The sequence below is a fragment of the Cetorhinus maximus genome, chromosome 6 (genome assembly GCF_964194155.1).
Source record: "Cetorhinus maximus chromosome 6, sCetMax3.hap1.1, whole genome shotgun sequence".
Lineage (NCBI taxonomy): Eukaryota > Metazoa > Chordata > Chondrichthyes > Lamniformes > Cetorhinidae > Cetorhinus > Cetorhinus maximus.
In genome coordinates, this window is record NC_135884.1 from 40,115,499 (window position 1) to 40,142,532 (window position 27,034).

Consider the following 27,034-nt stretch of genomic DNA (forward strand, 5'->3'; position numbering starts at 1 on the left):
CCAGGTGCATCAGTACAAACAATATTACAATCATTTACAGCCTTTCATTTTGATCTGTACAGCCCGAGGGGCTCTAAACAGTTCCCAGTCTCTCGGTGCGCTGTGGTAGAAAGGTCTTAGACAGCGACCCTTCCCCATTGCGCCTTTGCGGCAGCTGCCCCAAGCTTTAGTGCGTCCCTCAGCACGTAGTCCTGGACTTTGGATTGTGCCAGTCTGCAACAATCGGTCGGGGACAACTCTTTGTGCTGGAAGACCAACAAGTTTCGGGCAGACCAAAGCGCCTCTTTCACCGAGTTGATGATCCTCCAGCTGCAGTCGATGTTTGTCTCGGTGTGTGTCCCTGGGAACAGCCCGTAGAGCACAGAGTCCTGTGTCACAGAACTGCTCGGGATGAACCTCGACAGCAACCACTGCATCCCTCTCCGACTTTCTTTGCAAAGGCACAATCCACAAGGAGGTGAACAACGGTCTCTTCCCCACCACAGCCACCTCGAGGGCAACGTGCAGAGGGGGTGAGCCTCCTGGCGTGTAGGAAGGATCTGACGGGGAGGGCCTTTCTCACCACCAGCCAAGCTACGTCTTGGTGCTTGTTGGAAAGTTCTGGCGATGAGGCATTCTGCCAAATGACTTTGACAGTCTGCTCGGGGAACCATCCCACAGGGTCCACCCTCTCCTTTTCCCTCAGGGCCTCTAGGACGTTACGTGCTGACCACTGCCTGATGGACTTGTGGTCAAAGGTGTTTTTCTGCATAAATTTTTCCACCAGGGACAGGTGGTACGGCACGGTCCAACTACTTGGAGCGTTCCGCGGCAGCGTGGCCAGACCCATCCTTCGCAACACCGGGGACAGGTAGAACCTCAGCACGTAGTGACACTTGGTGTTTGCGTACTGAGGGTCTACGCACCGCTTGATGCAGCCACACACAAAGGTGGCCATCAGTATGAGGGCGATGTTGGGCACGTTTTTTCCCCCTTTATCTAGAGGCTTGTACATCGCGTCCCTGCAGACACGATCCATTTTCGACCTCCAGATAAAGCGGAAGATGGCTCGAGTGATCGCCATCGCGCAGGAGTGTGGAATGGGCCAGACCTGCGCCACGTACAGCAACAGCGAGAGTACCTCACACCTGATGACCAGGTTCTTACCCGCAATGGAGAGGGAGCGTCGCTCCCACATGCCCAGTTTCCTTTTCACCATAGCCACTCGCTCCTTCCAGTTTCTAACGCATGCCCCGGTCCCTCCGAACCATATCCCCAGCACCTTCAGGCCGTCAGCCCTGACAGTGAAGGGGACAAAGGATCGGTCAGCCCAGTTCCCAAAGAACATGGCCTCGCTCTTCCCACGATTTACCTTGGCTCCCGAGGCCAGTTCGAACTGGTCGCAGACGTGCATCAGTCTGCGCACCGACAGCGGATCCGAGCAGAAGACGGCGACGTCGTCCATGTACAGGGAGGCTTTTACCTGAGTGCCTCCACTGCCTGGGATCGTCACTCCTCTTATGCCCGGATCCTTCCTGATGGACTCGGCAAAGGGTTCTATGCAGCACACGAAAAGGACAGGCGAGAGAGGACAGCCCTGCCTGACTCCAGATTTAATCGGAAAGCTATCTGTTTCCCACCCATTGATTGAGATTGCGCTACTGATGTTAGTGTAGAGCAGTTGGATCCAATTTCGAATTCCCTCCCCAAACCCCATTTTGGAGAGCACATCCCCCATGTAGGTGTGCGATATTCTGTCAAAGGCCTTCTCCTGATCCAAGCTGATGAGGCAGGTATCCACACCCCTGTCCTGTACATAGGCAATCGTATCCCTGAGCAGCGCCAGGCTGTCAGAGATCTTCCTGCCTGGCACAGAGCAGGTCTGGTCAGGGTGAATCACCAATTCCAGAGCGGATTTGACCCGGTTGGCGATGACCTTGGACAGAATCTTATAGTCCACATTCAACAGTGAAATGGGTCGCCAATTTCTAATTTCCTCCCTTTCCCCCTTGTGCTTGTAGATGAGGGTGATGATGCCTTTCCTCATGGATTCTGACATGCTGCCGGCCAGGAGCATGCTCTCGTACACTTCTAGCAGGTCTGGGCCGATCAAGTCCCACAGAGCCGAATACAACTCCGCCGGCAGGCCGTCGCTTCCGGGGGTTTTACTCTTCTCGAAGGACTCGAGGGCCTTAGTCAGTTCGTCAGGAGTTAGCGGTTTGTCTAGGCTCTCCCGCGTACTGTGGTCTAAGACCTCCGTGATAGAGGACAGGAAGGACTGGGAGGCCGTGCTGTCCGTGGGCTTCACGTCATACAGACCGGCATAAAAGGATTTGCTGATCCTCAGAATGTCGGACCGTGATGACTTTACTGAGCCGTCTTCTTCCTTCAGGCTGCTGATCACAGAGCGCTCTCTGTGTACCTTTTGGAAGAAGAAACGTGAGCACGTCTCATCCTGCTCCACGGAGCGGACTCTGGAACGGAAGATGATCTTGGAGGCCTCCGAGGCAAAGTGCGAGGCTTGCTGGCCCTTCACCTCTTGGAGCTCCTCCTTGACATCCACCCCCATCGACTGCAGCCGGAGCAGATTCTGCATCTTTTCCTGGAGTCGGGACATTTCCCTCTGTTCCTTTCTAGCTTTCTGGGTGCCTTTGCGGATGAAAAACCTCTTGATGCTTCCCTTGATCACTTCCCACCAGTGTGTCAGGGACTCAAAGAGGGGTTTCACGGTTCTCCAACCTTTGTAATCCCTCTTGAGCTCCTCAATGTTCTCTGGGGTCAGCAGTTGCACATTTAGCTTCCATGCCCCCCTGCCCACCCTCAGGTCTTCCTCCAAGTGGCAGTCCGCCAGTAGGAGGCAGTGGTCAGAGAAGAACACCGGCTTGACCTCGGTGGATCTGACTGTGAATGCACGGGACACAAACAGGAAGTCTATCCTGGAACGAATGGACCCGTCTGGCCGCGACCAGGTGTATCTACGCTGCGCTCCGTCTGCAGGGTTGCTGAAGACGTCGTGCAGCTTGGCATCCTTAACTGTTTCCATCAGGGATCTGGACGTAGCGTCCAATCTGCTTCCGGCCCTGCCGGATCGTCCAGCCGCATCGATGATGCAGTTGAAGTCCCCGCCCAGAATGACCGGCCTGGAGGTCGCCAGCAGCAGTGGGAGCTGCTGAAAAACCTCCAGCCGCTCAGCCCCTTGTGCCGGGCCGTACACGTTAATTAACCGGAGTGGAGCGTTCTTGTACATTACGTCTGCTACCAGGAGTCGCCCGCCCACCACCTCCTTGACCTCGGAGACGGTGAAGTTGCCTCCCCGCAGCAGAATACCCAGGCCGGAGGAACGAGAGTCGTTTCCGCCCGACCAGATCGATGGCCCGTGGGACCACCATCGTGACCATTGCCTGTAGGAGCTGAGGTGCGGTATCGCACACTCCTGCAGAAACAACAGGTCAGCTTTGACCTTGGCTAGGTAGTCCAAGGTCGCAACACATCGCGTAGTAGATTTAATGCTACGCACATTTATGGATACAATCTTTAAACCCATTTTAAAGCATTTATTCTCCTACCAAACCCACTGTCTCTGAGAGTCCCAGACCTTTAGTCTGCTCCTTCATACCCGTAGTGAGCTCAAATTCCTTCACTTTGGATGGGCTGAGGTAGATCTCCTTGGCCGTGTTCTGCTCCAGTGGCATCTGGAGGTTCACGTAGAGAGCGGGTTTTGGGATGACCTTTGCTGGAGAAGCTTCTCCAAAACTCACCCCCTCTGGGGTGTTGCTGTTCCCGGCTTCCTGGAGCTGGGGTGCGATGATTGCCTCACTGCTCCCAGATTCCAGGGGCTGTGGTGCACTGGCCTCCTCAGGTTGCAGGCAAAGTTGGGGTGCGCTGGTCTCCTTGTTGTCTCCAATTTTCTGGAGCTCGGGTGTCTCGTCCTCCAACGCCCTGGAGCTTTGCCGCCTCTTCTGTCGGTGCCGCTCTGGCACTTCATCATCCGAAGAGCTGCTGCCCTTGTCATCCGTGTCGGATGGGAGACGCCTCTTGCCGCTTCTCTGGGAAACGCCTTTGCTTCTTCTTCGCTCCCTCTTACTTTTCTTGTTCTTCACCGTCCGCCACTCCCCCTGCTGCTTTTCCACTGCTGCCTCCTCCTCCTCCATTGATTCGCTGTCCTGAGGGCTGGAAGGTTCAGGGGGTAGTGCTGTTGATTGGCTCTCTGTTGCCTCAATCTCTTTCTCCACCTTGTCTCTCTCTGTGTCCTCCTTTGTCCCGTTGAGCTCCCTGGGGGCCTTGGTGGTTGGAGTGACACGGAACCTTTCTTCTGCTTCCCCCTGGTCGGCTTTGGCTGCCTGTGCGTAAGTACGGCAGCGTTTGGGGCAGGTCCTGTAGAGGTGACTTGCCTCGCCACACAGGTTGCAGCACTTGGCCTGTTTGCAGTCTTTTGTCTGGTGCCCTTCCTGTTTGCAGATCTTGCAGAGGGAGGCGCTGCAGTTGGCCGCCACATGACCAGCCTTGCCGCATGAGCGACAATGCTTGGGTTGCCCAGCGTAGACCAGGTGCACAGTATTCATTTAACATCTCAGCCATGCCTCTTGCCTCTATGTGTAAATCCCCTTTTTGATTCCTACTTGGCCCTACTCCTTTTACCACCCTTTTACTATTGGTGTGCTTATAGAATTTCCTTTTATGTTAGCTGTCTTTGCTTCCCGTACTTGCTTTATCACATCCCTTCTGAACCTTCTGTATTCAGCTTGGTTCTTAATTGTATTTGCTGCCCGACACCTGTTCTAAGTGCACTTTTTCTTCTTTAACTTAATTTCTATTTCCTTTGTCATCCAGGGAGCTCTGTATTGGTTTGTCCTACCTTTCCCTTTTGAGGGAACATACCTTGACTTGCCCAAACCATCTCCTCTTTGAAGGTAGCCCATTGTTCAGCTACTGTTTTTCCCACCAACCTTTGGTTCCAGTCTATCCGGCCCAACTCCGTTCTGTGGTCACTGTGGCGGCGAATATTTCTGTAACTTGATCTTTTCAGGCTACATATGGAGATCTCAGTGGAATAGCGCAGCCTGCAGTTCACCACTGCATCAAGGTCTTCACTGTTGCTTCAATGTTCCAAAGAGCAAGGCCAGCATTTGCATTCCCCATGGACCACTGCAGTCAATTTGAACAAGCCAGAGGGTCTGCGGCGATGGCAGGCTTCCCCAGGTTCAGGGATTGATAAACTGCACACATGTCGACATGACGTCCCCAGCAGGCCAGTACTGCACATTTCCAAACAGGAAGGGCCATCACTCTCTACATGTGCAATTAGTATGTGACCACCATCAGGGAATTATGCAGGTCTGCACGAGGTACCTGGGCAGCAGCCACAGCTCCTACATTCTCAGGAACTCACAGGTGCCAGATATGTTTACTGGACCTGATGCCCTGGATGGATGGCTGCTGGGTGAAAAGGGTTTGAAGAAATGGCTCTTGATGCCAGTGAGGGTTCCGAGGACAGACACAGAGAGCAGTACAATGACAGCTATGGCACAACCAGGGCCATCATAGAGCAGAGAGTTGGGCTCCTAAAGATAAAGTTCTAACGCCTGGATAGATCATGAGGAGCACTGCAGCACGCTCCATCCAGAGTATTGCTGATGGTCGTTGCGGGCTGCATTCTGCACAACCTAGCGCTTCAGAGAGGGATGCCCTGGAAGAAGCAGAGCCACCAGAACCAGTCAAGTGTCTGATGATGAAATAGATGGGGATGTGAGAGAACCACTAGACAATGAAGTGCAAGGGCCTGCACAGGAGTGCATAGGTGGCTGTGATACACTTGAGGCCTTAATAATGCAGAAGCTCCAGTCGGTCATGCGGTCGAGATCTCTGAACTGCTTATACTCACAGTGCATCTCTTTCATCCCACTTCCACTGAAAACTCATTCCAAACGTCATTTCAACACAATCACTGTCACTGTTTATTAACCATTGTTGCAACTTGACTCACCTTCAGATAATATTCTGCATGAACCACATCTCCCATCATTTTCTTAAACTAGAAATGATCCACTCGACCTCTGCATGATGGCTATGAAACACGTAGTTTATTTACAATGGGCCCTTCTCAAGGAAACAAAATCTAAATGCACCCATGTGAGCCTATGTCTGCTTACTGTGGAATCTTTCTCAATCTCTTCCCTCTTCGCATTCAGCTGCGGTGGAGAGAGGCTGCTGATCCCTTTTCCCCCTTGCCCTGGAGGACTTTGGTGGGCTCTGTGCAGGTGAGGCCTTGAGGACCCCACAGTGTTGGAAGTCTCCTTACAGAGTGGCAGCAGGCCCTTCTGTTGTTGTGACACTCCAGTGTGACTCTGCTAATGGTGGAGGGGCTGGGGAGAGGCTGCCCCCATCAGAAGTGCCCTGAGAGATACTTCCAGATGGTGGCAGCTGCTGCTCAACCTTTGCCATGAGAACCAATTGGGCCTCCCTGTCATCCTGAGATCAGATCTGGCTGAGTGTCCAAGCTCCTAGTCTCCCTGTTGCCCTGGCTCTGGGCCCCTGATGGAAGACAGTGCGAGCCCCTGGCAAAGCTCCTGAAGGCCCGAAAGATCCGGAGCATCGGCGAAGTCCATGAGGATCCGAATCCGAGTGCGCATACCCATGATTGCTTCTGCAATCTGCTGGGTCTGGCTTTCCAAGACAGTTGCCAGTCTGTCCATGGAGGGAGCCTGGTGCTCTGCAGAGCGAGTGATCGCAGTGCATATGGTCTGGATGGACACCTCCAGAGCTCATGCCAGAACACACAACCCTTCTGGTATTTCTGCCAAATCTCCATGCACCTCGCACTGGACATCCAGCATTTGCTGGATGATCCAGAGACTCATCATCTGTCTGGGACTCAATCTCTGGATCACCTCGAACACTCCTCCAACTGCCCAAGACCTGCTCCACCACACTCTCTGGCAGCTGCACATGCAATTGTGAAGTGCCCTCACCAGGTTGTGCTTCCCCTTGCTCCAAGGCACAGAACCCTGCTGAGGCACCAGCATCTACGCTGTGCTTGGTTCAGGGAGAGGATGTGCCACTGCATCATCTAAGGCTTCCTCCTCCTCGGAGGCTAGTGTGGGTCCCACACAGCAGTCGATGGTTTCTGTGCAGGAAACAGAAATGAAAGGGAGGGTTATGGCCATTCTCTACCTCATGGTGTGTACGAAGACACAAACTTCAACTACATGCAGAATGAGATATTGCTATCTGTTAGCATTTAACAAATTCTAGAATGCAAACGCTGTTTCCTCCTCAATTCTATCAAAGCCTTTGAACGCATAAACCATCAATGGGTCATTCATAATAGCTTGGCAGGCATTATGCACCCTAACTTAGCCCTCTTAACACCTCTCTCTTTCAACTGTAGATAATGCTGCTTGCAATCTCACCATCCCACCTCTGCCAATTGAATGGCTCCAGTCACTTGCTGTGAGCTCCAGAACATCCTCCACCAGCAGGGTCAGGATGGCCAGGTCGACAGCAGCCTCCCATCCTGCTCCTCTTCCTGGCATTGTGGGCCCTCTTCTCCTGCAATAAAGTGTGACAGTGTGATGCTTTAGATTCTCAGGTACACTCATTCCTTCACGCTTCAATGTACAGTGACAATTCCACAGGCTGCACAATGATTAGCAGCCAACAACCTTTGTGCTTTCTGCACCTCACCCTCCACACCTCTCTCCCAACCCCCAACACCACCCCTACATCGGCCTCGGGGCCTCGATCAATGTCATTGGTGCATCATGTTGCCTCACAATTGTGGGTAATGCATAAGGCATTGCTCAGATAGACATATACCTTCTATGTATGCTCATGTCCACAGTGAAGACTTATTCACCCTTGCAGATCTTAAAAGATCATTGAGCCTCTTTCAACATTGAGTCCAGTTTCTCCAGGTGACCCCAAATCTGCTGACCTCTGCTATCCCCCCAACCAGGCTGCTCTGGCCATACTGGGAGGTCTCCTCTTTCCATCAGCAGGCATAAGTACCTCCCACCTGTTGTTTACAGCCTGGAAGAGGCTCGTGGGGAGTTTATCCTGAACCTTGTGCCCATCCTGGTCCTTCTTCCATTTCCATCACCTGGTTCCCTTCTCTCAGCCACCTACGCAGAGAGAAAGATGGCTATCAGTCAGCAGCTCCATATTCCCCAATTTTCATTGTGATTATGCTTAGAATGTATGCCATGGCCTTGTCTTACCTGCCAAAGGTCCTTAATTTTTGCCCCTCTGTGAAAATAGACTAAATGAATTAAAAATTCAAACTCACCTGTGTCAATGCTTGTTAATACTTATACACTGCACCAAAATCTTCTTCTCCAGAAGACACCTACCCCCTGGTGTACCTGACACAGTTCCGTGCCAGGTGTCCCTTTAAATGAGTGGCCCTGACCTTCTTCCGGATCACGGCCTGCCATCTTGGAGCCTTGATTTCCTTCCCGCTAAGCCCCATTGGGCAGACAGGTCACCTTCCAGAAACGTTGTGGACTGGCAACCCAACTGGCGGTTCCTAATTGTTGGACTGCCATATTATCCAGCATCCTGGAACGGCGGGAATGGGAGTCAGCGAGCCACACACTTCAGGATCCGACTCCCGCCCACCTCCATGGAATATTTATTTAGCCCAACCATTAAAAGACTTGGACGTTTGAAAACTTGCCTGACTATGGCAGCCACTCTCCTCTCCTTCCCCCATCTACTACACTCGCTGGACTTACCCTGGAGACACTGTGCTGCCCATTTCTGCTTCAGCCAAGATTGAAAGATCCCAGAAGAAATGGGCAGTATCATCGGGTCGGTAAAAACTTCAAAGGCGTCGCTGACTGGAATATCTAGACCTAAGGTTTGGGGTTGTGCTTCCAGCTACATTTGTGATTTTGAAAATAGGTAAACACTAGAGGGGAGAATGTACACATCCTACCCAACAGAATCAGGACCAGGGTCCTTTAAAATGGTGCATTCGGCCTTACTGCACCATTCCCATTGGAATCCCATCGGCCTCCATTTTAATTGCTCATTGCAGTTAGGTGGCTGGATGCCTGCTGGGAGCAGGAGGAGGTCTCACACATTAATGCAAATCAGGGCCCATTACATCAATGGGGCCCTGATTGCAGTTTTACTCGGTCCTGAGCAGGGAAGTCATCATGGCTTTCCCACCAGGTGAAGATGGGTCAGGAGGACAGAGGGACCCTAATAAGTAAATGGAAAACTTTCTCCTCTAGATGCTTCAGCCTTCTCCCTTTTGCTTGTACTGTACTCTCGCACAACCCCTTCCCTGCAATTTATGTATTTGCTGTCAAACCTTTTTGTGGTGGTTGGTGGCTCCTGAGCACCAGGACATCCACTTCCACCTGCTGGCCAGCTGCAACTTTCTGCCCAGTTTGCAGCAACATGCAGATGAGGTCTAGTAGGCAGAAACACCCTGTGTCTCAAGCTTACAGTTGTAAGTTCTGTACTCATGCTACACGCCATCCTGCCCACCTGAAAACTGTTGCGGGTTAAATGACCCCTAAATATTGTTGCACTGGATCGTTGATACATTTAGTAACCATTTTCTTTAAAGGTATAGATTTTACAATAATTTGATTTCTCATTTGGGTTTGATGTTCAACCATATATGACCTTGGTGGCAAAGGCCAAACACAGTGTGATGCAGGTAGAGCAGTGCCATAAGAGAAATGCAAGAGAAGGTGCTTCAACATTGAGTATTTCAAGGTTTTGCTAAAATAAACAGAGCTGCCTTAATTCATGTTTGCCGGATGTCAGATCACAGCAGCCAGAGTTTGGCAATAATTAATGCTGATTAGAAAAGTGGAACAAATGGAAGAATGATTTGGAAAAAGGGAAGAGCATCCTGGTCTAGAGGTATTTTTTGAGCTTGCGTTAAACATCGGAGAGCCAATTTGTTGAATGCACACTCACCATGAGGGAAAGTGTGAGCACATTCCCTCTGACTTTCTGTGTACTAAATTAACATGAAAATCATGAGGAGCACTATCATGATGTCCCGATATCTAAGTGGATGAAATTACTAGCCAAAATTGTGCGTTCAGAAAATTGGCCCTTAAAAACAAGTTTTATTTTGTCTCTTACCCACATACAGCTTGACCTGGGACTGTTTGATGTTGTCACTGTACACACAAATTGGAAGATTATTCTCTCTGCCTCACCTTTATCAATACCTAATGAGCATAAAATTCATCTGCAAAATATTTTTGACAATTAATAGCAGAGAAAATAATGAATAAAACAGTACCTCTAATCCACATGCAATTGATTAAATAGTCTCATGAGCTTTCAATGATCTGTAAGTATAAAAAAATGAGAAGCTTTACTTAGAAAGGGTTTAGTCTGGTATGCTCAAGACAACCTTCCATGTGTTCATCCCAGTTTCTATCTCGATTAATTTAATGAACCTAGCTACAGCTGGCATAGTAAAACCAAAAGCAGGAATGAGACCCTTGCATTTATAAATAGAGTTATTTAGAATCTGAGTTTATACAACCCTGGGTCTTTTTGAATACACTCCAAACAAATCTTTACTCTTTTAATTTTGCATGAGTCCTTATTGCAGAGGCCCTGTGGGAGGGAGATATCATAATAGTGAGGGCATGAAGAAAAGGAGTAGCACTGGTCTGAAGAAGCTGTAGACGTCAATCTATTGCAGAAATTCATGGCACTCTTGCATGAGACCTTCAATCGACTACAATCTCTGGCCTATGCATTTATAATCCCATCTACATCTGTTCCCTTCCCTTCCACAAGGTTATCTTCAGGCAGTTTGCAAAGATCCCACTCTTGCTACCCAATGTATGTAATTCCAGATATTTCCAAAAGCAAAGTCACATGCAGAACAATTTTAATGCAATAATATTTATAATGTGTGTGCCTCATGCCTCTTATCATGTTAAATCACATTGCTGCCATTGTGTGAAGTAAGAACCTTGATCCTAATCTAGTGCGTTTCCTGGCTTCTGTTTGAGTAACAGGAATGTATGAGGTGACTGATTGTTGTATCTCTAGAAGAGTCTCTCATGACTAAGATGGCCCTCATCTCATTGCAGCAAGGCTTTGAGATGGAATTGCAGCACAATGAACCTTTGCTGATGCATGGTCCTGACCCTAACTCCTTACTGCCACATATACAGGCATTTGGTGTGAAGCAAGTGACAGGGAGACACGCAGGTGTTGCTATCCTGAGAGACAATATGATCTGTACGTATTCCTGTCATACTAGTAGTATGGGGCACTGACTCTGCACTGCAATTAAGCTGTGGGAAAGCAACATGAGGCTGGAGTTATACTTGGTGTCGTCTGATACCAGGTGTGGAGCAGAATGTATGCCCATGTGTCCCTATGGCACTGACCACAACCAAGTTTCTAGGGTCAGGATCATTTAAACATTTTTGGCAGGTACCTGTGCCATTTTCAGTTCTACTGGAGCTCCCACTTGGGTGGGGCGAAGGAGGGATGCAGTTCAGTGAAGCACTTTACTGCAGCATTATGGGCTTTTGGAGATAGATCAATATTTTAAAATTCCTCAGCTTTCTTCTGCTGAGAATTTCAGCAGATGCCTCTGGTCTAGTGTTGTTAAAGCCATAAATGAGCAAATGTATGATGTGATGACTTTCTCTCATTTGTGTGGCATAATAATATGCTTGGCCATCTGTGGGATGCAAAGAGATGGAACCCATAACAATTCAGGATTTAACCCAAATTCTGGCCTTCCTCCTGTTAAAACAAAACCTCTCTCCCGGCTTGAGAAATCTCTGGCTTCTCATATTGATTTTTCCGACGTTCTGTTGCTGATGAATTGCTTCATGTTGTGGTTTTGTATGAGACATATTTCGTGTCATATTTTGCAAGTTAATGAAGGCACACTGTGTAATGAGATTATTGTGTTTAATTATTATCCCCCGTTTTACGAAATTTCCTCTCCGGAGCAGAGAAATGTTTCCAGTATAAAATTGGATCACATAGTGCAGTAATTAGCTTAACTGCTCAAAGGATTAGTCATTGTATAAAAACCATTGTGACATCTGTTCACAATGGCTTTGCATTTAAAGTGAAAAACTGGGAGAAATAATAATGGCCTGGATTTTACAGTAGAAATAATGGTGAGACCTTCAGCACCACTCAGGAGTAAATCAGATGGCAACTTTCAATGTCTGCACACACATAGTTAAACATAGAAATCGGGAAGTTACTGTCCCAAGTTGTCCTCTGCGAGCTGTGCTGTACTGGTATCTTGCCAAGAAACTCAGCATGAAACACATGAAAGGGTATGAAGCTGGGGCACTAATGTGATAGATACACATTAAATGCACCAGAAAGTCTTGACCATTCAACAGTAAGTGAAGTTTTAACAAGTGATAACAACCAGTTTGGCACTGAAAATTAACTTTTACAAGTGTGGAGTCTTAGTCCTTCAGATTTTATTTATTGTTGTAGCATTTTAAAAAATGTAATTAACAGAAAATTATTTTATGTCCCCTTTTAACCCCATTGTCCTTTCCCTCCCTTTATCTAGTTTTCTGTACATATTTTACCATTGAATTAAAAATTCTAACTTATACTTCCGGTTTGATTCTGTGAGCCCAATTTTAACTTTGTAAGTAAATGGTTCTAAGTGAGTTAAAATCTCAATTTGTGTCTCAAGGATTCTTCAATTTGAATGGTTATGGAGACATCCTGTTGTATGTCCTGTTCACACAGGTCCCAGATCCCTTGTAGAGGGAGCCACATTGATTTTGATATCTAATAACTCTGACTTCCAGTGCAAAACCCCATGGAAATTCCATTGGCAAGGGCACCATTCATTCACAGCTAATGCAAAATCTGGACCAATGTATTCTATAATTCCAAATCTCCTCAGATCTTTCAAAGCTGTTTGTAAATGTCTCACTTGCAATGCAGAGAGGTGAAAATGCGGAACTTGCTACCACATGACGTAGTTGAGGTGAATTGCATTGATGCACTTAAGGAGAAGCTCATTTAAAACCATTGGGCTGAAATTTTTGCTGGACTCAGCGTTTAATTTGGCCTACTTAAGTACATATATATGCATTGCATTTCTGGTGACGATGAAACCATTCTGATGATTCTTGAGGACCCATTTCCACAAATGCTTCTCAAGATCAGTCCAGTGGCTGGTCCCTGTTCCCATAGCACATTTGGTCTTGGCATCTTCTTCAGGGAGGATTCCTTCTTCCATTCTCACACCAGTTTATCACTAACACCAGATTTTTTTGCTGCAGCACAGTCATTTGACAGGTTAGCGAATGTTATGAGTTTTTAGTTTGAAACCAGCTTCAAACTTCATTTGTTTTGTTGGAATTTTCATTTCGCTTCATTGATCGCCACACAGATTCTGCTCTGTGTATTAAACTCTCCTGCACCTTTGCACAATCTGCTCAATCCCTTGCACCCAGTTATAAGGTAAGAAAAACTTGCATTTGTGGGGCGAAAAATTGAGGCTGACTACGAATGCGAGTATAGCATGGCTTGACTGAAAAGGTTGGGGGTGGGGAGTTCAACATATACGCTCAGTATATGCAACAACATGGTTTTTGAAACCAGGAAAGTAGGGTCGTCTTATATGCCAAGTCGACTCATATGCCATAATCTATGGTGGTTGACTTCATCCCTTCTCCAGGTTACAGCTTCATGCTTTCAACCTAAGAGCGTTTTGTAACTCCCCAAACCTGGTCTTCCTAATCTCTAATATTTAGCTAATGGTTATAACTATTCCACTGAAAAGACCAACAAAACGACAGGGAAAAAAGCATATCAAATTTAAAAGTAACACCTTGGGCTAGATTTTATGGCCCTCTGACGGGCGTAACTAAAAAAAAAACCTTCAGATTCAAAAACATAACGATGCTGTACCTAATGATGATATTTATGTGTACTTCCAGGTTACACCAAGTATATTTTGATGCGCCCACCTGTGAAGAAAAAAAGCAGGAGAGGCTGTTTCTGATAGGCGACTACTCTTCATCTGCTGAGTTCTTTGTCACCATTGCTGTCTTTGCCTTCCTCTACTCGCTCGCAGCTACAGTCGTTTATATCTTCTTTCAGAATAAATATCGTGAAAACAATAGGGGCCCTCTGATTGTAAGTAGTATATACATCTTAGCTATTAAAAATGTCTCTCTTTCTTCTAGCCTGGAGTTAGGTTGAGTTTATTCAGCCTGTTTCAAAATTTTAGAAAGCACTGAGACTGTGCAAAGAACCAAATAATTAAGGTAAACCAGTCATCCATATATTCCTAAGATAAAAGCAAAATACTGCGGATGCTGGAAATCTAGAACAAAAACAAAAATACCTGGAAAAACTCAGCAGGTCTGACAGCATCTGCAGAGAATACAGTTGATGTTTCGAGGCCATCTGCCACTAGCTTGTCCTGCTGGCTTCCCTTAATGTCCCCATTAGCACATCCTTTGGATAATATCACCACCGTCAACACCCCTTTGTCCTTTTGTCTGTGACATCTTTGGCAGTCTCTTCTTGGCCTCCACCTATCACTGGCCCCCTATCGAGCTCTCCTGTCCCACCCCCTTCTACCAGCTTATATTTCATCTCATTTCTATATGTCTTAGTTCTGATGAAGGGTCATACGGACTCAAAACGTCAACTGCATCCTTCTCCGCAGATGCTGTCAGACCTGCTGAGTTTTTCCAGGTATTTTTGTTTTTGATCCATATATTCCTGTTTCTAAAGATGAGGGTTAATTCCTTAGGCCTTTGGGGATACATTTAAATTATGACTGTGTCATATAATTTCATAATGTATTAGGGATGAAAGTATTAAAATACTTCAGTTTACTTGTATTCTGTATTTATACGAAAGATCAGTTGATGGGTTTTTGGGGCAATTTTAGTCTTCTTACTACCCCATTTCCACTCAAGAACCTGACAGTAGGAGCTGGAAATGGAGACCTGGATTTTCGCAGAATCGTAACAACTCCGGACCCATGTAAAAATGGTGGGCAGGACCCAATTCCAGGATCCCCGCCCCCATTCCCAGCATCCCCAATTTTTGCTGGCATAGGGTAAGGGATAAGCCTCAATATGCATGCTTGGCTGAGAGCCCAGACTCATAAAAGGATTATCTCAGTGGAATTCTGTTTTGACAGCTGGAAAGAACTGTTGATTTTCATGATTGGCATCTTTATGTGGCTATAAAAAGTGTTTTTTCTGTGATCGCTTCGTCAATGTCTCAATGTTTATTTGCCAAGGTTAAGAGGTATGAAGTGTTTGAAGCCTCTATTACTGATACTTCAATGGACTGTCTGACTGACACTTCTATAGAGTTGTATGAACAGGAGTATATTTTCAAAAGATGATTTGGGAAATGGAGCTTTTTTTCTAAGCTGTTCCACACATGCCATTGTTACTATATGTCTCATTGATTCTGTACAATTTGTACACTAGATGAATGGGCATGGAAGTGCCATAAGTTGACATGAGTTGGCATGCAGATGGAATGGGGAGTGTGGGTGGGCATGAGAGGGGCAGGGCTAGAGGGCCTAAAATGTCACATACAACTGGGATGAAGTCCCAGAGAATCAAACTAGTCCACTTCAGCACTTGGCCACCCCCATTGCTGCCTACCCTGTGCTTCTGAAGCAATGGCCCAACACTATCTAGCATCCCCCTGGAGTGAAGTGCATGCCAAAGTTCGGGTCAAAATCCTATAACCCCCTTCCTAGCATGGACTGCAGTGGTTCAAGAAGGCAGCTCAACACCACCTTCTCAAGGGCAATTAGGGGTGGGCAATAAATGCTGGCCTAGCCAGCGACGCTCAGACCCCATGAATGAATTTTTTAAAAATGCGGAGGCATTTCCACTTAGGCTGGTCTGCTGAGTCAGGAAATTTTCTGACTCGAGCCACTTGCCTCAGTAGCGAAAATCTGTGTCAGATTTCAGTTCATCCTGTCCATTGTGTACTGCTGCAGAGTTTGCTTGGTCCTCCTGAGGGAGAATTCCTGGTGGCCAGGGCTTTTATCAGCATCAAATGGGAAGCCTTGTGAATATGTACAAATTAGGCTGTGTGACATCATTAAAACATCAATGTGACTTCCTGACCTTAACTGTTTAACATAACATCGTGGGGGAAGTTTTGGTCAAGGTGGGTGGCATATGAACTGTTGTTACAGAACTGGAGGAGGTTACAGAGTTAGGATGGAAAAAATTAATGAAGGGATTTAATCATGATGCTGAGTATATTAAATTTGAGATTTTGGGTACCAGGAGCCAATATAGGAACGTAGTGCAGCAGTGGATACAGACAGCAGAGTTTGGAATGTGCTGATGGATAGTAGACCAATGGAACAAGCTATTGGCTTGTACAGTGAGATTAGATGTAAAGAGAACTGGACCAGTTTCTGGCTGCAGCGGATATCACAGAAGACAAAAGGTAGGCGAAATAAACAATGCAAATCATGGACAATGTGTTCTCTTGAACTAGTTGATTGCCTAAGGAAGTCATAGAGGAATTTTCTAGATTTGTTTCTCCCTGAATTGGCCTTTGTTTTTTATTAATCCATTTTTTTCTGTTTTTAGGAAATCACATGGCTGCTGGTGTGTGGTAGATGTTGTAAATAATGATGCTGAAAGGATCAAGGGCCTATTTGGAGCAGGCTGAACTTACCCTGTCTCTCATCTTTTGTACTTCTTTGGTTTACAGAAGGTGAAGAATGAGAGGCCAGCTAGGAAAGCACTGGAATATTCAAATCTAGAGGTGAAAAAAGATGGATCAAGGTTTCAGCAGCAGATGATGAGCTCAGGCAGGCGTGGAGGCTAGTGATGCTACAGGTGTAGGAATGGTCAATTTTTCTGATGGAGAGGTTATCGGTTTGGAAACTCAGCTCATGGTTGAATAGAATGCTGAGATTGAAGTAGTAGCCAATGGCGAGGTGGATTGAATTGATGATGGGAGCTGAAGATGATAACTTCAGTCTTCCCAATGTTTAATTGGAGGAAATTACGGGTTTAACCATGATTGGATATTAGGCAAGCAGTCTGACAACACAGAGACCTATACAAACCACACAGAGTGCCCTGTGTGTTCATTTATGTTGATATTACCTTGTTCTCAGAGAAAACAAAACAACAAAGGCTCCATTTGAGGGGCTTCGCCATGACGAGGAAGCAAAAACTAATAACATGGATGATGAAGAGGAAGTGAAAGCAGTTTAAAGTTTACCTGCAGCAATAGTCATTTTGCAGCAGATAGTCAAAATATGCTTCAGCTTAACAGTCTGTGTTTTCCTGAATTAATAGTTATGCACAATTTAATTTAGTCCTGCCATCCTACAAACAACAGGATCTACCCAAGTACCAAAATTGATATCAATGTCAGTTCATGTTTAATAGCCACCCAAGCAATGCTCTCCACACACTATGGTTTCAAATAGCATTATGGATTTGATAAGTTACAGCAATATCTGTACACTATTTGTTACCCTGGTGAGTCCTCAGTATCTGACTGAAGTGCTCTTTTTCCTACTCTGTTGATTCTATGAGGTTTTCCCTCATTGGCTGCAATATGGGAGGATGGAAGCTTTAGTTAATTCAATCATAGACCCGTGCAGTGCTCATGGTTTGCAACCTCTAGGAGCTCAGACATGAGAGAATTCAACTATATCTGCTGGGGCAGTTTAGTCCAGCTTCTATGGTATGAGTTAAAGAAGCAAAGTGGTGCATTGAAGCCTTCCCTGCTGTTTTATCAATAACCGTGGAAATCATAGTTGATTGTTCAGAGGCAAAATCGCAAATGTGACACCTCTATTCAAGAAAGGAGGTCAACTGAAAAGAGGAAACTATAGGCCATTTAGCCTAACGTCTGTCATAGGAAAAATGCTAGAATCCATTATTAAGGAGGTAATAGCAGGACATTTAAAAAATCATAATAAAATCAGGCAGAGTCAACATGGTTTTGTGAAGGAGAAATCTTGCTTGACTAATTTATTAGAGATTTTTGAGAAAACAACAAACAAGGTGGATAGAGGGAAACTGATAGATGTGGTGTTCTTGGATTTCCAAAAGGCATTCATTAAGGTACCACGTCAAAAGTTACTTCACAAAAATAAGAGCACATGGTGTAAGGGGTAACAAATTAATGTGGATAGAGGATTGCTTAGCTAACGGGAAGCAGAAAGTGGGGATAAATGGGTCATTTGTGGATTGGCATTGGCTAGCTGTAACTAGTAGAGTGCCACAGGAATCAGTGCTTGGGCCTCAACTATTTACAACCTACATCAATGACTTGGATGGAGGGACCAAATGTATGGTAGCTAAATTTGCTGATGACAGAAAGGTAGGTAGGAAAGTAAGTTGTCAAGAGGACATAAAGAGTCTACAAAGGGATATAGACAGGTTAAGTGAGTGGGCAAAAAATTGGCAGATGGTGTATAATGTGAGAAAATGTGAACTTGTCCACTTTGGCGGGAAGAATAGAAAAGCTGGATATTATTTAAATGGAGAGAGATTTGCAGAACTCTACGGTACAGAGGGATCTGGCTGTCTTGGTACATGAATCGCAAAAAATTAGTATGCAGGTGCAGCAAGTGAATAGGAAGGCAAATAGCATGTTGCCTTTTATTGCAAGGGGAATGGAATATAAAAGTAGGGAAGTGTTACAGTTGTACAGGCCCTCAGTGAGACCACATTTGGGCCAGGATTTTCAGCTTGGCATGCGGGCGTGCGCCTGACACGCACCAGCGTGAAATAGCACGCGATGCTGTTGAGCGAGCGTCCTGACGTCATCGTGCACTCGCGTGACATTTTTGTCGGTGGGCATGCGCGGGAGTCGGCAGCGTGCCCGCCAACAACTAAGGGGGCTCTTAAGCCCATTAATTAATTAATTAAAGTGAAATTTTCCCTGCCTGTCCAACCTTACGGTTGGCGGGAGGGCGAATAGGCCAAGCGGCCTTTGCATTTTTTGCGAAATCTCATCCACGGGCGGGACGAGGTTTCAAGCAGTGATGAAAAAAAACCAAAAATTTTTAAAACTCATTTTTAACATGTCTCTGCTCATTTGACAGAGTCACATGAGGGGACATGTTTTCCTTATTTTTGATTTCTTTATTTTTAATGTTAGAAATCTTCAGCTCCTGAGGCAGCTCTGTGCCTTCAGGGAGCTTTCACTGAGCGCATCCACCGCGCACGTGCAAACTTCAATCCTCGTGCTCCTCCAGCCCCCACCCCGGCTGCGCTGAGGTTATCAGCGTGCGTTTGACGCTGGCTAGCTGTTCATTTGCCAGCCAGCCTGGGGCCCAACCACGGGCGGCAGACCAGTGCACGGCTGCTTCCAGGCCCACCTGCCGCACCTGCCTGACGATGGGAAAATCCTTCCCTGTTGTACAGTTTTTGTCACCTTACTTAAAAAAGGATATAATTGCATTAGAAGTAGTTCAGAGAAGGTCCTGGGATGAAGAGTTTAGCTTATGAGGAAAGGTTCAGCAGGATGGGCCTATACTCATTAGAGTTTAGAAGAATGAGAGGTTATCTTATTGAAGCATATAAGATCCTGAGGGGACATGACAGGGTGGATGCTGAGAGGATGTTTCCCTTTGTGGGGGAGCCTTGAACTAAGGGACACAATTTAAAAATTAGGGGTCTCTCATTGAAGACTGAGATTAGGAGGATTTTTTTCTATGGAAGTCTGTGGAATTCTCTTCCCCAGAGAGCAGTGAGTGCTGGGTCATTGAATATATTCAAGGCTGAGTTAGATAGATTTTTGATCAACAAGTGAGTCAAGGGTTATGAGGGGCTGACACGAAAGTGGAGTTGAGACCATAATCAGATCAGTCATGATCTTATCAAATGGCAGAGAAGGTTCGAGGAGCCGAATGATCTTTTCCTGCTCCTAATTCTTATGTTCTGTGGTTAATGCCAAGCTGTGCAAAAAGAAAATGGGAAGATGATTCTTATTTTTGCTTTCCTGATGTCACGGACAGAATTTATGTCTTTCTTTTTCTGCCCGTGGTCAGTATGTTTGTTTGTAAGAGGTGTGCGGTTGCTTCTCCTCAGAGTGAGTGTCCTAATTAAATAATTCAAGAAGCAATCTGTTTGTGCCTTTAAAAATAAAGAAGACTAATTATTATCACACTCTTACCCCGAATTTGGTGCAACAATTCACTCACTCCTGTCACACAGACTCTCACACACACGAAGGTTAGATACTGATGAAGGTAATATACTGTTACAGCTTATAAGTGTAGTATAAGGGTCTGGTACTTATAGGGTTATTGTGGGATTGAGTATACTACCTCCCATACATGTGATGTAAGAAGGCAGATGACCCAGACCCAGGGGTCAGTGTGGTGTTGTACAGAGATGTGTGTAGATCTAAGCATGGAGACAGCTCCTAGCTTGTACTCTTCACTGTACATGTGTAGATAATTCTAGTAGTTAATAAAGACTACAGTTAACCTACAGAAGACAACGGAAGCTTTTTTTAAGACATACTGGTCTGTAACCAACACCCCACAACAATAAGTATCTCAGTCTCTTTTGTGACAGGCTTGTAGTTTCTTAGACGAAGTTGATGTTTAAGTTGAAGTGAAAGTCTTGTAAAGCAAAGGATTCTCAGTGGGCTGTGCGGTTCCTGGTAGTCAAATATCTAGGTCGTTGGTTCTCAGATGAACTTTAACCAAAACAGGTTGGAGAGTCCTTCTCTCGGGTGAGGTCTCCCGCATTCAAGGATTTGCTGTTAATTACCTTGGCTGCTGGCTGACTTGCAGCTAGTTCGATGGTTTTTGGTGGAACTCTCTGCCTGCAAGCAGCTCCTTGCTGGTTTAAAAAGCAGACCACAAAAATGGTTCCCTCACCTTGTGACTTCCACAAGTGAAAGTATTTTTTCCAACAAAGGGTGGTATATATGTTGATTCCAATCATCCCATGTTGTCATTTGACACCTTGAGATTCATGCATCCTAGTTTGGATGAGGGAAGCCATCATAATACAATGGACAATTGATAGGATCCATTCACATCCGTCTTACACACATTGAGTTTTGATGCTTCCTTTTATTCAGGGTGAAACAGAGAGTCAGGTCGGCTAGAATTCTATAGTCCTTTTGTGTAGATCCATCCTTAAACAAAGGGATGTGTGAATTCACCACATGGCTATCAATGTTAATATTTAAGTAGGTATTCACATGAGACTTAGGACTGTCTAAAGCTCAAAATGCTAAAGGCCACATGATTTGCAGCAGCAATTTTAATAGTCTGTGTGTGTCCAATTTTATAAGTATTGACTGAAAGTTTACACTATACTGGGACATGACACTGGTGAGTTCATTAAATTACTTTCTGTATTGCAGCCAGTTCCTGCAGTAAATGCAGCACACATTCTCACCATGCATCTTCACCATACGTTGTCCATCCAAAGAAAAGAGGACTACCATTTACTCGTGAACTTGGTCATTCAGAATCTGTATAAACAACAATAATAACTTATATTTATATAGTGACTTTAACATAATTAAACATCCCAAAGCACTCCACAGGAATGTTATAAAGCAAAATTTGACACCAAGCTGCAATATGCCAGATGGCCAAAAGTTTGCTCAAAGAGGTAAGTTTTAAGGAGCTTCTTACAGGAGGAAAGAGAGATAGAAAGGTGGAGAGGTTTAAGGAGGAAATTCTGAAACTTTGGGCCTAAGCAACTGAAGGCATTGCCACCAATGGTGGAGAAATTTAAACCAGGGATTCTTAAGTGGTCAGAATTAGATGAGCTCTGATGTCTTCGAGGGTTATGGGTCTGGAGGTGATTACAGAGATAGGGAGGGGTAATGCCCAAGAGGGATTTGAAGACAAGGATGAGAATCTTAAAGTCAAGGGATTGCTTGACTGGGAGCCAGTGTGCATCAGTGAGCACAGGGGTGATAGGTATGTGGGAGTTAGTACAAGTAAGGACCCAAACAGCAGAATTTTGGATGACCTAAATCTGAAATCTCAAGGTCCTGCTCAAACCAATTCTTGTCCCCAGTCATCTTCCTCCATCTCCACTTTCCTCACCTCCACTTTAAGCTGATGCATGATTCATAATCTACAGGGGGCAATTGATTTCCCACCTCTCATTTGGCAGATTGGGGAACATGGGCAGAATTTTCCCCCTGTTGGGGGGGATGTTCAGGAGCGGGCGCGTGCAGGTGCACCTCCGATCGGCGCCCCCGATCGGTGGCGCGTCGCCATTTTACATGGGTGGGCTAATTAAGGCTCGCCCAGCGTGACATCCGCCAGGAAGCGCTATGCGCTTCCTGTGCGGGTGGAGGGGGGGTGGATTCCTTAAGCCAAGAGTGAGCTCGCATGCGCGAAAGAGTGCACTCACCTCCCTGAGGATAAGTGCTGCCACTGTCACATGAGTTGGGACATGTCCATCACTTTTAATAAAATTTTAATTAAATTTTTAAAAACCTCCATGAAACCTCATCCCGCCCGTGGATGAGGTTTCATGCTTTTTCTGAAGTTTTCCAGGGCTCCCGGCCTGCCCGCCAACCTTAAGGTTGGATGGGCAGGTCCTTTAACTAGTGCAATTACTTTTTAAATGACCTCAAGTGGCCATTGACAGGTCGGCGGGCACACAGCTGATTCGGCTGCACCCCCACCGACCTGAAAATTGAAATGACATGGGGTGACATTGGGAGTTCCGCCCGACATCATCCCGCGTCATTTGACGCGTTGGCGTGCGGGTCCCGCCCCCACACGGTGACTGGGAAATCTGCCCTATGTTTCATGCTGACAAGCCATCCACCGCATTATCAATGAGAAGCAATCAGGGAAATAGGACAGATCCCCCTCCCATTCCCTTGTGTAATCACTTCTCTTCACCCTCTCCCCCACTTCAATCACATTGGAGACTCCTTTGTGCTTTTGTCCCTATTATTTGCATTATAATTTTTCCTTCTCTTTTGTTGATTCTCCATCCTAGACATTCAAATCCCATATTAAGTTTACCAAACTGGGATATGCTCCAGTGGATGCATTTCTAAAACTTGGACTCTGTGCCTGAGTTTTCAACTACTCCACATCCAGTATACATAGATCACCTGTAATTCTGCGTGGAAATTTTTTGTTTCATTTTAATTCTCATCATTGGAGGAACAGAAAACCTCTGAATCATTAAAAATATTTTTTATTCTGTAGGAGGTGCACTGTAAGAGCTGGGCCATACTCATATATTTAGAGCACAGCACAGACTTTATTCTGCAGGAAATCAGGATAGTACAACACTGGCATCTACCCAGCAATGTGGAAAATTGTCCAGGGCCACTGGAAAACGCCACTGGCAGCATACAATTTTCAGACATCCAGGCCAGCCTCCGTGCATGTACTGAGGAGGGGTCTAACACTTGTTTTAGGATGCCTCTGAGAAATTAAACTACCCTGAATGCTTTTCTGGTGTGGATTTGACCAAAGAACCACTTTACTGTATTTCTGAAGCTTTCAACGGCTTTAAGGCAAGTTCTTAGTTGCCTACTGATTTTTGCTGATTAGAGAAAGATGGTGGCAGAGTGGTAATGTCACTAGACTCATAATCCAGAAGTCCAGGTTAACACTCTGGAGACATGTGTTCAAATCCCACCATGACTGCTGGAATATAAAGCTAGTCTCAGTAATTGTGACCGTGACAACTTTCATTGATTGTTGTGAAAACCCACCTGCTTCAATACTATCCTTCAGGTGAACCCACCCCGGCCTACATGTGACTCCAGACCCACTGCATTGTTGACTCTTAACTACCATCTGAAATGGCTGAGCAAGTCACTCAGTTCGAGGGCAATTAGGGATGGGGAACAAATGCTGGCCTTGCCAATGACGCCCACATCCCTTGAAAGAATAGAAAAAATTGTCCATGCCTACATTCTAGTGAGCTGCCTTTGATTTTTCCAAAACGGTAGGTTTTAATCATTTGTTAAATTCAAGTCAAAGCAGGTCCTTAGAATAGTCCAAACAAGTGAGCAACAAAAATCAGCAGCAAACTGAGAACTGGCCCAAAAACCATTGAAAGATACAGAAACGAAGTAAGAACTAAACATTTAGTTTTTAAAAGAAAAACAAACAGCATTATTTCCCTGTCACTTGCAATAGTTAGGATACATAATATTTAACAGCTTCTGTGCTGCAGATCATTATCTGTTGCTTTATTAACATGTTTCAGAAAGTTCCGATGAGGTTCACAGACTTCAGCTGCAGAAGCCTTTGATGCTCTAGTCTATCCAGTTAGAAAATTCAAGGCAGCAGCCTCTGGGTGCATTTCTAACATTTGGACTCTGTGACTGATTTTCCAACTACTCCACATCTAGTAAACATAGATCACCTGTGATTGCAAGCGGCAATTTTCCGTTTCATTTTAATTCTCATCATTGGAGGAACAAAAGACCTCTGTATCATTAGAAAAATGTTTTATCCTGTTGGAGGTGCACTGAAGAGCGGAACCAAACTCATTTACTTATAGCACAGCGCAGACTTTGTTCTGGGAAATTAGGATGCTACAACACTACCCGGCAATGTGGAAAATTGTCCAGATATGTCCTGTCACAAAAAGCAGGACAAATTTACTGCCCCATCAGTCTACTGTCATTAGCAAGTGATGGAAGGTGTTGTTGATAGTGCTATCAAGTAACACTTACTCACCAATAACTTGCTCACTGATGTTCATTTTGGATTCTGCCAGGGCCACTGGGCTCCTGACCTTATTTATGGCCTTGCTGAAAAAGACAGAATAAAGAGTTGAATTTCAGAGGTGTGATGAGAGTGACTGCTCTGGGCATCAAGGCAGCATTTAACTTAGTGCAGCACCAAGGAGCCTTAGCAAAATTGAAGTCATTGGGAACTAGGGGGAAAACTCCCTGGCTGGAGTTAGCACAAAGGAAGATAGTTGTAGTTGTTGGAGGCCAACCATCTTAGCACCAGGACATCATGTCAGGAGTCCCTGAGGGCTGTGTCCTAGGCCAAACCATCTGCAGCTGCTTCAACAATGGAATTCTTTTCAACATCAGATCAGAGTCTCCATTCGCCTGGATGAGTGTAGGCCTAACAACACGCAAGAAACTCGACACCATCCAGGACAAAACAACTCGCTTGATTGGCACCCCAGCCATGATCTTAAACATTCACTCCATCCACCGCCAGTACAAGGTGGCACCAGCTTGTACCATCTACTGGATGCACTGGAGCAACTTGCCAAGGCTCCTACAATAACACCTTTCAAACACAAGACCCGTACCAACTAGAAGATCAAGGACAGTAGACACATGGGCACGTCACCACCTGCAAGTTCCCCTGCAAGTCACACATCATCCTGACTTGGAACTATGTTGCCGTTCCTTCACTGTCGTTGGGTAAAAATCCTGGAGCTCCCACCCTAACAGCACTCTGGGCTTACCTACATGGACTACAGTGGTTCAAGAAGATGACTCACCACCATCTTCTCCAGGGCAGTTAGGGATGTGCAATAAATGCTCACATCCCATGAAAAAATAAGAACAACATTGCAAGGTTAATGTTACATGTGTGCATGTTGAGGTAGGGAATAACATTGCATGAAGTTCCAGGACTGCTCATCTTCCCTATGCTTCTCTGCAGGCATACCGTATTATATACATTGTTTCTGATGTATATTAAAATTTCCACGGTCACAACGGAGTGCTTTTGCAAACTGGGGAATGACAGGTTGAATAGGGAAAAGCAAATACATAAAAGTGTTTAAAAGTTTGCTTAATAGTCTTGTGCAATAACTTATTGAATAGTTGTTATATTTTCCTTCATTTAAATTTCATTGAGACATCTTCTCACGATTGAGGTGTGCTATGATATACTAGTTGTTGTGTTCTTTCCATCAATGGTTTTTGCATTCAAATGTTAAATTATTTATGTCTGTTTCAATAATTTCATGATTTTGTAAGTAAGTATATAGACTGTGATGATTTACATTTTCATAATTATTTAAATCATCACCTCCTTCAGTTGTGACACCAGTTTACATGTAGGGCTTTTGTGTTGCATTCACTTCTGATGTACAAAGATCAACGGTCAACTGTGACTCATAACAAGCACTTTCTATTTAACATTTTATTTATAAAAGCCAATTCAGAATAAATTACTTTGGCTTCAAAAATTAAATCACAGCACACTTGAAAATAATGAAAAATATAGCAAAAAGTATCCATAATCAAAATTTCCTGGGGTACCATGACTCTAGACCATCAGATCTTTCTTCAAAAATGTCTAAATGCATCAGTACCAAAATGTGAAATGCCTGATTTCCAGGTGAACCCCACCCCCCACTCCAGCCATAATATAGTGGTGGAATATTGGTTATTGCTGCAGCTTAAGTCATGGTAAGTTTATATCCCAATGCACTCCCATTGTAACTACTTTTCATATGTCATAGGCATTGCAGAAGGTAATCAAAAAGCCGTAATAAGTATCCTGAAATCCATTGCAATAAAAATAAATAAATTCAGTTACCTTGAATCAGTGGCCTTTTCATAAGTCTGTATTCAAATTGTTTTTAGTTGCACATTAATTTTGAATTGCACTATTTTGAGTTTTGTAGGCTGGGACCTGTGAACTATACAGGAAAAGAGTAGAGGACATTGTGCATCTGTATTTCATCTTAGTTAGTTACATCTTGAATACCCTGTCCAATTTGGTCACAAGGCAGGAGGAAGGCATTTACACTCTGGAGGAGTGGAAAGAGCTTACAAGAATTATACTCAAATGGAGATCTGTAGGTGAGTTTTGATGGATGAACTGAAACTGGATAGATGGGCACTGCCATCCACAGCTATTTTGTCTACCTATTTGAAACCTTGGGTAAAATTTGTCTTTTGGGAAGATGACCAGCAATGCAAGCTGGCTAAGAGATTGCCATGATTTTAAGGCCTGGGCTTTCATTTGAATTTGCCCAACATGTTGTGTACACCATTGAGGCGGCCTGAGGTGGCTGATTTTGGACCACAAGAATGTTGGGCTGTTGTGACCTCAGTGGCTGCAGTGGAGCAGAGAGGCAAGAATGAGGGAGAC

At 45.3% G+C, this 27,034-nt stretch overlaps 1 protein-coding gene across 2 annotated transcripts in view; it reads left to right on the plus strand.

The window, feature by feature from the left end:
* Positions 1–27,034, plus strand: part of synpra (synaptoporin a) — a 437,007-nt gene that overhangs the window by 350,128 nt on the left and 59,845 nt on the right. For both annotated transcript variants that reach the window (XM_078543648.1, XM_078543649.1), the window contains one exon: positions 13,911–14,109. In XM_078543648.1, the coding sequence (XP_078399774.1) occupies positions 13,911–14,109 (199 nt within the window). The remainder of the gene's footprint in view (positions 1–13,910; positions 14,110–27,034) is intronic.